Genomic DNA, 12,259 nt, shown 5'->3' on the forward strand with positions numbered 1-12,259 from the left:
AGATGTTTATCTAAAATCTAGAGTTGAAAAATATTTTCCAATAACTATTCAAAACAAATATTATATCATGATTTAAAAGTCATAATAAACATTAAATTCAAAGATAAACATTACTATTTATAAATAACTAGAATAGATATAACTTACATCAAAAGAGATGCAAAATAGTATAACTATTATATATCTAATTACAACAAAGAGATAATTAGTTACACATAAACATGGTAACCTTACAACACATGAAGAAAGAGAAGTAATTAAATGTCGAAGATGTTTCGTCAAACTTCTCCACCCTTGATCTCCCTCTCTTGGTCGCTCTATATCTTTTCTTTGGTTCTTAAACTAAAAAGAATGTGAAGTTTCCCTCAAAATTTGAAATGAATTGCCCTTTTATAACATCATAAAAAATGGAATTTTGGTTAGCAAATTTCTATTCTTCACCTTGAAGCAATTGCTAATTGTTTTTTTTTTTTTAACAAATTGCTAATTGTTTTAGGCCGCCTTAATTCGCTAAGCAAATTATCTGCTCGCTTGGCGAATTATAGCTTGCAAAATTCAATAAAATTTATGACTTGAATTTGCTAAGCCATTTCAGATTCACTTAGCCAATTTCTCAGTATCTAAAATTTGTTGTTGTTCCTCTTTGATTGCTCACTCACTTTAACCTATTAACATACAACAAAAAATACAAATATCACCGTTATCGTATCTCAAATCATAATAACTAAATATATACAATTACTTGAGGACTATGATTTGTTTTCAATCAATTCAAGTTAATAAGTTAGGGAGCCAACACAAAACCATTAGTCGACCCCATCTTCTCTTTTGAACCAAACATATCTCCACTTTCTCTTTCTCTCCTCATTTACATAAAAAATTCTCTCAACTTTTCTATTGATCTAATTAATAGAATATCAAATTGTCATATTTTATAATTTAACAAATTAATTATTCAAATGGCATGTTATTAAAAATATTGTGATAGAGTGAGAATAGTTTGAAGGTGATTAATTAAATTAATGAATATTTACAATTTTGAAGGAACAAAAAATAAAAAATAATTGTAGCTGTTATAGATACACGATGGAGTGTAATATAATGAATGGAGTGGGAGGAGAAATGAATGAATGTATAATTAGAGATAAGAGAAAGAGTAAGAGTAAGAGTAAGAAGTAGGTTTGAGGTTTTGAGGTTCGAAGTTCGAAATGGAAAGAGCGGCACTTGTTCGTTCATTATCGTGCAGCAGCAGATATTTGTGTCGCTCGTGTTCTTCTTTCTCTTTCTCCTCAACAATATCAACAATATCAACAACAACGAAACCATCTTCCATTCTCAGAAACCCTCTCCTCCTCCGCCGCCGCCACTCCTCTATCAGATTGCCTCTTTCTTCCTCTTCTCCGCTCCTTTACTTCCGTAACCGCAATCGGAATCATTTCTCCACTTCACGAGCATCTCTCGTTTCTTCTCCAGGTCTCTCTTTCTCTCTATTACTTTCGTTCATCAATTAATAAATTGCAATTTAATTTTTAATCTATTAATATTTGTGTTTTGTTAGATATTAGTGGTGGTGGTGAGGTGGTGAAGGATGAAGTTGCACGTGAATTGGGTTTTGAGAAAGTATCAGAGGAATTCATTACAGAATGCAAATCAAAAGCTGTGCTGTTCAGGCACCTCAAGACCGGTGCTCAAGTCATGTCTGTTTCCAACAACGATGAGAATAAAGTATTTGGCATTGTTTTCCGCACTCCTCCCAATGATTCCACTGGTATCCCTCACATTTTGGAACACAGTGTATTGTGTGGATCAAGAAAATATCCTCTCAAAGAACCCTTTGTTGAATTATTGAAAGGAAGCCTCCACACTTTCCTCAATGCATTCACGTATCCTGATAGGACATGTTACCCTGTTGCATCCACAAATACTAAGGATTTTTATAATTTGGTCGATGTCTACCTCGATGCTGTTTTCTTTCCTAAATGTGTCGACGACCTTCAGACTTTTCAACAGGAGGGTTGGCATTATGAGCTCAATCATCCTTCTGAAGATATCACTTACAAAGGTTTGCTATTCGAATACTCTTCTATTCTATTGTTTTACTTTTATGGACTCTTAATCTAATGCATTTACTTTTTGTTTTTCCAGGTGTTGTGTTTAATGAGATGAAGGGTGTCTACTCTCAACCAGATAATATACTTGGACGGGCTGCTCAACAGGCCAGTTCATTTTATTTCTTTCTCTATTTTTATTCATCCCTATCCTTTTTCTTTTTGATATTTCAAGTACCAATTGTGACATTTTTTGTAATTTAAGTTGTGTGCATTCATTATTTTTGTCTGTAACCTTGATACAGGCTCTTTTCCCAGATAACACATATGGTGTTGACAGCGGAGGTGATCCTCGAGTTATTCCTAATTTGACATTTGAGGAGTTTAAGGTATGTTTTGAGACTAATGTTAAATTATTATTGTGGTATATAGAGATAACTAATTTGACAGCGACTTATGTTTGGTTGTTAGTTGTTTGTGTCCACTAACATTGATTTATGATCTATGAAGGTTAAAGTCCTACATTTTTACATGAACTCGTACCAACCTTTTTACCTCCATATATTCTACTGTAGATCTCAATAGTTTATACCAGCTATTGCAAATATTTAATTGTTTTATTTAATAATTTTTCATTTTAAACTTAATTGTCAGGAATTTCACCGCAAGTATTACCATCCCAGCAATTCACGAATATGGTTTTATGGAGATGATGATCCAAATGAGCGCCTCCGCATCCTTAGTGGTAATAAGATTTGGTTTAACTTGCTCTTTAAATGTTGAGGCTGAGAATTAGGGAGAGTGGCCTTGTTGTAATGCTCTCGTAGATCCAAGCCCTGACTCCTGATTAGAATTAATGACTAAAACATGTGGCCTGACTTTCTGTGCAAACCGATTTTATGATAATTATTAGGATATTGTTGGATGACCTTGTGCATAATTTTTAACCAACAGCGAGTTAGGTTTGTATTATATTATAGTTATATGCCAAGCGTAGTAGCTCCTCCCACATTCTTTCTAAAATATAAATGACTACGATAGTATATGGATAAATTTGAATTGCTGATGAGGTATTTTGTATATTTTTTGCAGGAATATCTTATCCCTTTAGTTATACTTCCCATTCTCTCCCGATTTTTCTGTATAAAAAATTGAATACCTAGTTTTGAAAGTCTAAATAGTTATGGATGTTTATATTCTGTGAAATATTGAGGCAGGGTAATCCATTTAACAATTTAAAATGTTAAATATTGAGGCAGGGAAATCCCTTCTGAAATTACATTAATACACTCATTTTAGCAATTTGACTGAGCACATAACTGTTGGATTCCCTGATTCCTGAATTGTCCAACTACTTCATTTTATGTTCCCGTATTTATCTCCCATTGAACTTATATGTTTTACTTCTTATATTATTCTATTGTCACACTTGATTTGTTCACTGTTATTTTTGTTGCTAACTGAGAATATTATTGCCATCATGGCATGGTTGCTCTGTTTTCTGCTCATGTTCAACATTTCCGATCAGTTGTGAAAGATAATTCTAGAGTTTTTACCTGTAGGAATTAGCTGCTAACTTATGCCTCTTCTCTGTTATCCAGAGTATTTAAACATGTTTGATGCAAGTTCAGCCCCAAATGAATCAAAGGTTGAACCACAAAAACTGTTTTCAAAGCCAATCCGGATTGTTGAGACTTATCCTGCAGGGGAAGGGGGTGATTTGAAGAAGCATATGGTCTGCCTTAACTGGTTGCTCGCCGATAAGCCCTTAGACTTGGAAACTGAGCTAGCACTTGGTTTTCTGAACCATCTTCTACTGGGAACTCCTGCTTCACCACTGAGAAAAGTTTTGTTAGAAAGTAGGCTGGGTGATGCCATTGTTGGTGGTGGGTTAGAAGATGAACTACTCCAGCCTCAATTTAGCATTGGAATGAAGGGTGTTTCTGAAGATGATATTCATAAGGTAGAAGAACTGATCATGAGTACACTTAAAAAGTTGGCTGAAGAAGGTTTTGATACAGATGCCATTGAGGCTTCTATGAATACAATTGAATTTTCTCTTAGAGAGAACAACACTGGGTCATTTCCTCGTGGCTTGTCCCTCATGCTCCAGTCCATTGTAAGATAAGCTCGAGTTTTTTTGGTATGGAAAATAGGCATCTATGTTGATTGAGATTTATAATTGTTTTGGTTTGCATATTTAGGGTAAATGGATTTATGATATGAATCCCCTTGAACCACTGAAGTATGAGAAACCTCTCCAAGACCTGAAATCTAAAATAGCAAAGGAGGGCTCTAAATCTGTGTTTTCTCCACTAATAGAGAAATTCATCTTGAACAACCCTCATAAAGTTACTGTTCAAATGCAGGTAGTTATTTACTTATTCTAGCTTTTAAAGTCTGTGTTTGTGTGAGAAGCCATTTTGCACCCAATATGTTAGTAATTAAAAAAAAAACCTTGTCAGCCGGACCCTGAAAAAGCTGCTCGTGATGAAGAGACAGAGAAACAAGTATTGCAGAAAATTAAAGCTAGTATGACAACAGAAGATCTGGCAGAATTGGCTCGTGCTACTCATGAGCTTAGGCTTAAGCAGGAGACCCCTGACCCACCAGAAGCTTTGAAAACTGTTCCTAGCCTTTCTCTTCAAGATATTCCTAAAGAACCTATTCGTGTTCCGACTGAGGTTATCATTGCTTTTCCCTTGGTTGAGAGTTTGTGTTTTCCTAATAGCATGTAGAGATTCACAAGGATTTGCATGTTAAATGTAGGTCGGGGATATCAATGGAGTAAAAGTTTTGCAGCATGATCTCTTCACCAATGATGTCCTTTACACTGAAATAGTATTCGACATGAGTTCACTGAAGCAAGAGCTTCTTCCGTTGGTGCCACTGTTTTGGTAATCATAAAACCTCATAAGGATATTTTACATTTTGTTTCCATCCATTTATAATTCCTAATATTACATGCATAGTGAATTTCTTGGATAACAATTTAAATTGGTATTGACCTTCCTTGGTCTGGAATTTCATTAATTTTTATTTAACCTCAATTCAGAAGATGCTTTGAAGTTTGATCTCTATCTAGGTTTCATGCTATTGTGATTCTTTAATTAACACATTATATTTTGTCATGAACTCCTATCCAAATTCTCCACTGGATTGTTTTGGTTCATAACATGTTTCTTTTTAGTATTATTGATAGCAATAAATCTATTTCTTTTTCCTTTGTTGTTGTTATTCTTATATTCCTCATCATGTGTATATCAGAAGCACCTTCTTGATAGATAAATGACAAATCTGGTGTTTACATCAAGCTCTGTAACTCCCCTATGTTAATTTTTGACAGCCAATCATTGTTGGAGATGGGCACAAAGGACTTGACCTTTGTCCAACTAAACCAACTAATAGGGAGAAAAACTGGAGGAATATCAGTTTATCCTTTCACATCATCAGTGCAGGGCAAGGAAGATCCATGTAGTCACATGATTGTTCGAGGCAAAGCCATGTCTGGACGAGCTGAAGACCTTTATGACTTGGTACAATTTTTTGACCCAAACTTAGAGACACTTCTTGTTTCAACATTCAATGCTCTGCGTTACCTATAATATCTATTTTCATCATGCAAATCCTAATTTCACACTGCTGCTGAATTCCAGGTTAATTCTGTTCTTCAAGACGTTCAATTCACAGACCAACAGCGTTTCAAACAATTTGTTTCCCAGAGTAGAGCAAGAATGGAGGTAGTTATGGAAATGTTTTATGTAAAGGACAAAAATGAAACGGTCATTATGCAGAACTTACACACATATTTTGTGCATTTTTGTCTTTTGTCAGAACCGGCTAAGAGGCAGTGGTCATGGAATTGCAGCTGCAAGGATGGATGCAAAACTAAATGCAGCAGGCTGGATGTCAGAAAAGATGGGTGGTCTCAGGTGGGAATTTTATGATTTACTGTGACGACACATTTGCATATATATAAACTTTTTATGACATCTTGGAATGACATTATATGTGTAAGGTTTTAAAGTTTCACGATTTTCCTTTTCAATCTATCTTTGTGTTTAATACTGAAACAGAAGTGTAATTCCTGTTGTATGCCTTGATTATGTTTCTGGTGTATACTTTTAGCTACCTTGAATTCCTCCAAACTCTTGAAAAGAGAGTTGATGAAGATTGGGCTGACATCTCATCATCTCTTGAGGAGATTCGCAAAACTGTATTTTCCAAGCAAGGCTGCTTGATAAATATTACCGCTGATGGGAAAAACCTTGCGAATATGGACAAATTTGTGAGCAAATTTGTTGATATGCTCCCTACTAGCTCTCCCATTGCTACAACAAATATTTGGAATGCTAGACTGCCATTGACAAATGAAGCTATTGTGATTCCTACTCAGGTAATATTATTTCAGTTGCATCCTTTAAGTACATGATTTTGAAGTAAATATTCAAATTGGTCCCCGACCAAAATCACATAGATCTATTTGGTGGTCCCCAAGAAATGAAAAATAATAATTTGGCGCTTAAGAATATCAAATGTGGGTGAAATTAACCTTTTTGAGGGGACATTCTAATCTCTTTTTGGCGACTGATTTGTCCCACATTTGACATTCTTAAGGATCAAATTGCTATTTTTTATTTCTCAAAAACTTAATAGGTCTTCGTGTTTTTTGTCTAGGATCAATTTGTATATTTGCCAATAGTTTTATTTCTGTTATGCACATTGCACAGGCAGTGTAGTCATCTTTAAGCCCAAATTTTATTTTAGTCTGTTGCGTTTAATTTTTGTTTCTATCAATAAATCTTGTTGCTTTCTACAGGTTAATTATGTTGGGAAAGCAACCAACGTTTACGATGCTGGTTATAAGCTTAATGGGAGTGCATATGTTATTTCCAAATACATTAGCAATACATGGTTGTGGGATCGTGTACGTGTTAGTGGTGGGGCTTATGGAGGTTTCTGTGATTTTGATACACATTCAGGTAACTTAAATCACATTTAGGTGTAGTTATTGACTTTCATCCTTGCAATCTTACATTTTTTTCTTTTTCTAGGGGTGTTCTCCTTTTTGTCTTATCGTGATCCCAACTTACTGAAAACACTTGAGGTATATGATGGAACTGGTGACTTCTTGAGAGAACTGGAAATAGATGATGATACTCTTACAAAAGCCATAATCGGTACCATTGGGGATGTAGATGCTTATCAACTTCCTGATGCCAAAGGTTATAGTAGGTATAAAAGAAATGGTTAATGCCTTTGTAGTTTGTTTACTTTAGGGTTTTTTTTTCTTCTTTTGTTAAACTAATAATGTTTGCTTCTATATTTGCAAATGTTGCTGCTTTTTTATCATAGTTGCAAATTATGCTTGCTTTTCATTTCATTTGCAGTATGTTGCGGTATTTACTGGGTATCACAGAGGAAGAAAGACAAAGGAGACGTGAAGAGATATTATCTACTAGGTAAAGATTCTGATTGATTGATCATATATGATACACGACCTTTTGATCCACTGCTATTGATAAAGCAAAATAACGTAGTCTGCTCTCGAAACTTTTTATTTTGTATGGCAGTGTGCTATTAACTATCCTGAAATGACCTTCCGAATCCAAAACATTTTATCAAGTTGATTTTATGTGGAAAGATTGTAACATTTTACATTTAGTTTTGCTGCTCACAGAGATTAATCTTCAAGAATGATCTATATGCTACATGGAAAACTTAGTGCTGATACATGTGCATTGCATTGAATTGATCGTGACCTATGAAACCATTAGTTGTTCTTATTCTGTATTATTTTTTTATTTCCCTCAGCTCGAAAGACTTCAAACAATTCATCGCCGCAATGGAAGCAGTTAAGGATAAAGGGGTTGTGGTTGCTGTGGCATCTCCGGAGGACGTAGAAGCGGCAAACAAGGAGCTTGCCAACTTCTTTCAAGTAAAGAAAGCCCTTTAGATTCAGGGTGTACCCTGGAAGGATTGAAAATTGTATCTTTTCTCAACATAATTTTACCCTATTTTTGCGGTCACCATTTTATTCAGAATAAATTATTGTAGCTGCCTGTAGATTTTTTTCCTGTTTTTTAAGGTTGTTGATTGCAAAATAGTTTCATTATTGTTTATTAACTAGAAAGTTTCTTTTCACAAAAAAAAAAACCAGTGTCTTTTGTAATAATTTTTTGAATTTGAATATATTTTAAACATATAAAAAATAAATTTGATTGAAAAAAATATATAAAATATTTAAAAAGAAATAAACTATTATATTTACTCTCTGAATTTTAGAAATATAATAAGTAATCATTAAACTATTATTAATTTATCACTTTAGATAATAAACTATGATTTTCTCAAATACTTTTTAAACAACTAAGGGACTTAACTGATGGATTAATATAATAGTTAAGATATTTATTATATTTGTGTAGTAAAGGGATACTCTATACACTGTATTGATGGTTTATTTTTTTAATAAGATATTGGTGGCTTCTAATTCGGACAGTATTAAAAACTGTCATTATTAATATTTTTTGGTTATATTACTCTTTTAGAATTTTAATTTATTTTATGATTTTATTTTAATTTTTAACTATTTTTTTAAACTATATTTGCTCGGTTATTTTCGTTAATTTTTGCCAAAATAACATTAAATTTTGTCGTATTCTTCATTTTACTTATTTAATATATACTCTCCTTTAATTTAAAAATCTAAAAATTTTATCAAATATTTAAACTCTTGACCTTTTAAATCTACAACTTACAAATAAAACTCTCCAAACTTATTCTTTTTGTCTTCCTAGTCATTGATACAAACTCAACAACACATTTTAAATGTTCAATGTCTATGAAATTTAGACCATTTTTGTAGTTTTGTTTGCATATAAACCTCCTAAAAAACCTAAATCTAAGACACATTTCGCTAAACAATATTTGTGATCTCTTAGTTTAATTTTAGTTAACGTTTTAGTTTTTTTATTTTATTTTTGATTTGATCATTTATTTTAATTTTAAGTGACAATTTTGTAAAATACTTATGTTTTTTATGAAGACAAAAATCAAGCAAAGTGATCAAGTTGCAAGCTCAAAAAGAAATCAAACAAACAAAGTCATCTATGGTCATATATATACTAGAAGTCTTATAATGTAAATGTATACGATGCAATATAATATTCTTATATTTCAAATGCACATGAGAACCTTTCATTTTAGCATAAACATCAAATGAATTTTAAAGTGTCAAAGTTGCATAAATAATGATTGAAAATAATATTTTTGGCAAAATATAATGTTGTATTCGAATACAACATGTTGTAGCCGAATACGAGTGCTAAGTCAATAGCTAAAACTGCACATTTGTATTCAACTACAACTTGGTGTAGCTGAATGCAAAACCAAGTCAGTGGCCAAATTTAAATATCTGTATTTGAATACAAGCTTCAAAATTCAAATAAAACTTAACGTTAAAAGGATGTGTATTCGACTACACACAAGTTGTAGTCGAATACAACTGGAAACAATGCAATTTTTCATTTCTGAAATGGTTTCGGATCATTGCATTTCTGAAACCAAATCTCTATGAACGAATGCCATTGATCTGAAGTGATGTCTAAGGAGTATAAATACTTCATAGCTTCAGACTTAAACGAAAAAAATCTTTTCACAATCTTAACATCAATCTTAGAACAACTTTGAACAAACTTTCTGAAATGTTTTGATTTATTCAAAGTCTTACTTTCATATTTCAAGTACAGATTTTACATTGTCATATCATTAAAAAATGTTCTCTATTGTACTTGAAATTATATCAGATTGCTATCATTATACCAAAAAGCATAAATTGTTATATCTTATTGATCTAAGTCAAAATCAATACTGTTAAACCATTCAAGTGTTGTAAATTGAGGAAAGTGATGTACTTTCTTCAAGTGTTGTAAATTGAGGAAAGTGGTGTTCTTTCTTCAAGTTTCGTAAACTAAGATAATGATGTGCTATCTTAGGGTGATTGTTAGGAGTTTGTAACAAAGGTCATAGGGTGAGACTTGTACTTATTCTAACAATAGTATAAAATCTCTTGTGGTGTGCAAGAGGACTGGATGTACCATTGGTCATAAGGGGAACTAGGATAATATCATCGTGTTCTTTATTTTTCTGCCATTTATCTTTTCGATACACTATCTTAAATCAGAAAAATCAAACACTAAATCTCTAAAAACAAGAAAATTTCTAAACACCTAATTCACCCCCTCTTAGGTGCGCCTCTGTTCTTACAAATTTGATCTTTTATTTTTTTTAAATGTCAATAATATTATCCTTTTTTTTACTTAAATTCAAAAAACTCATCTAAATTTTCAAATAAAACTTATTAAATTAATTATCATCTTCAATATAATACAAATTTCATCAAATTTATAACTTAAATCTTTACAAAACTCATATTTTCATTCTTTATTTGATGAATTTGATGTGGTTGGAGATGAAAATATGAGTTTATTTGAATATTTTTGAGTTATGCATTTAATGAAATTTACATTATATTGAAGATAATAATTAATTTTATAAGTTTTGTTTGAAAATTCTGATGAATTTTTCTAAAAAGAAGATAAAATTATTTAAATTTGAAAATATAAAAAACCAAATTATCATCTAAAATTAAAATAAATGATTAAATAAAAAAAAGATAAATAACTAAAACGTTAACTGAAATTAAGTTAAAGAACTGCATATCCTATTTTGCCGACACGTTTTGACAATTTAAATTCTATATTTAGTTTTGTATAAAAGACACCCTCCTTTCTATAGTTCTTTATCATATAGAGCTCATACTATATATAATATACAATATAGTAATGTTTAATTATTTTTCTTTATACTGGGTTACATTTGCATATCATATACCACTCTTAGAAACATTCTACCCAAGTTGATCTTGGGCGCTTGGCTTTGGCTTTGCAGCATTACCACCGCTCCTCCTAAAATATAATCTTATTGTCTTCTTCTTTCGTTATTAGAGAGGAGTAGGATGATTATTTTTTGGTTTAAATCATCCTTTGCATTTGTTTCTTTATTTTATTTTATTTTATCTAAACAAGTAAATTTTACACGAATTTAATTTTCTTTATGGATTTTTTAGTTTATTTTGTAATGTCATCGTCGTTTAAGTGTGATTTTTGGTGTTTTCGTCTTAGTGTAGTATTTTTTATATTTTCGTCTGATGTAGTGTTTGTTTGTTTTAGATCAACATAACAACTTTGATCAATTAAATATTTCAATCAGTGACTTTTGCGTCATTAACGTTATAAATCAAAAAATATAGATAATTCGAACACTTAAATTTTATTATATTTAAAGTATATTTTCGTTTTGTGCTAAATTATCATTTGTATTATTAATCTAAATGTTATAAATTTGTTTACGTATTTATCTTTTTTTATTTTAATAAATGTGTATTTATATATTTTTTCGATTTAAATGAATAAATATTCATTCTTGTTTAAATAAATAAAAAGTCAACTTCATTATGTTTTCTAGCTTATATATTTCATATTTTATTTAATAAATAAGATTAATTACTGACAACAATTAATTAGTACTTAAACTAAAATTATATCGTAGAAATACTCAAAATTTAGTTAGTCTCTCCAAACTTAGTAGTCGGACTCAACACATCATTAAATACACATCATTTAACAAATAGTAACGAATTGTACTTGGTAATAAATGTTATGCAATTTTTTTCTTCCAAACGGATAATTTTCTAAAATTAAAAAGATTCAAAAAAGATTCTGAATTGAATAATCTGAAAGTTATTTTTTATTAAATTCTAATGTTTGTTTTTGAAAGGTATTATGTTTTGGATGTTATTTAATACCTTTTACAAATAGATATACTTTCATATTTTGCTATCGGTTTTCTCTAAGTTGTGTTTGAAGAGAACTATTATGCATACTGTTGCTAGCCGCCGTCGATAGGGGTTTTTGAAGAGGTTGTACGGTTGTCAGAGAGAGAGAGAAAGAGAGAGAGAGAAAGAGAGAGAGAGAGAGAAAGAGAGAGAGTATACTTCATAGTAAGTTTGAAATGCAAATATTTTGAAGGCTAAGGTTTTTGCCAACAAGTTCAACCTCGAGCAGACCAAAATATTTTTAAAATATTTCCAAAATTAAACTAAACATTGGAATGAGTAAAAAGTTTCATATCAGGGGAGGATGACAACG

General features: G+C 31.5%; 1 protein-coding gene across 1 annotated transcript; it reads left to right on the forward strand.

Moving 5' to 3' along the window:
• The first annotated feature begins 1,104 nt into the window (after positions 1-1,104).
• On the forward strand, positions 1,105-8,104 carry LOC101514969 (presequence protease 1, chloroplastic/mitochondrial). Its single transcript, XM_004511225.4, has 17 exons — positions 1,105-1,473; positions 1,559-2,062; positions 2,146-2,216; positions 2,354-2,437; positions 2,703-2,793; positions 3,650-4,167; positions 4,253-4,417; positions 4,514-4,732; positions 4,818-4,945; positions 5,395-5,584; positions 5,705-5,788; positions 5,883-5,980; positions 6,177-6,444; positions 6,868-7,030; positions 7,103-7,283; positions 7,439-7,510; positions 7,863-8,104. Exons 1-17 carry the CDS (start codon positions 1,209-1,211, stop codon positions 8,002-8,004), a joined length of 3,243 nt encoding a protein of 1,080 aa, XP_004511282.1. The 5' UTR covers positions 1,105-1,208; the 3' UTR covers positions 8,005-8,104.
• Positions 8,105-12,259: the final 4,155 nt, after the last annotated feature.

The sequence above is a fragment of the Cicer arietinum genome, chromosome 8 (genome assembly GCF_000331145.2).
Source record: "Cicer arietinum cultivar CDC Frontier isolate Library 1 chromosome 8, Cicar.CDCFrontier_v2.0, whole genome shotgun sequence".
NCBI classification, from domain to species: Eukaryota; Viridiplantae; Streptophyta; class Magnoliopsida; order Fabales; family Fabaceae; genus Cicer; species Cicer arietinum.

Excerpts from the sequence above, each read along its gene's own strand:
- LOC101514969 (XM_004511225.4), top strand. The coding sequence starts at position 1,209 with ATGGAAAGAGCGGCACTTGTTCGTTCATTATCGTGCAGCAGCAGATAT. Across the intron at positions 4,946-5,394 it reads CCGTTGGTGCCACTGTTTTG|CCAATCATTGTTGGAGATGG; the intron begins GTAATCATAAAA and ends AATTTTTGACAG. Across the intron at positions 7,284-7,438 it reads GATGCCAAAGGTTATAGTAG|TATGTTGCGGTATTTACTGG; the intron begins GTATAAAAGAAA and ends TTTCATTTGCAG.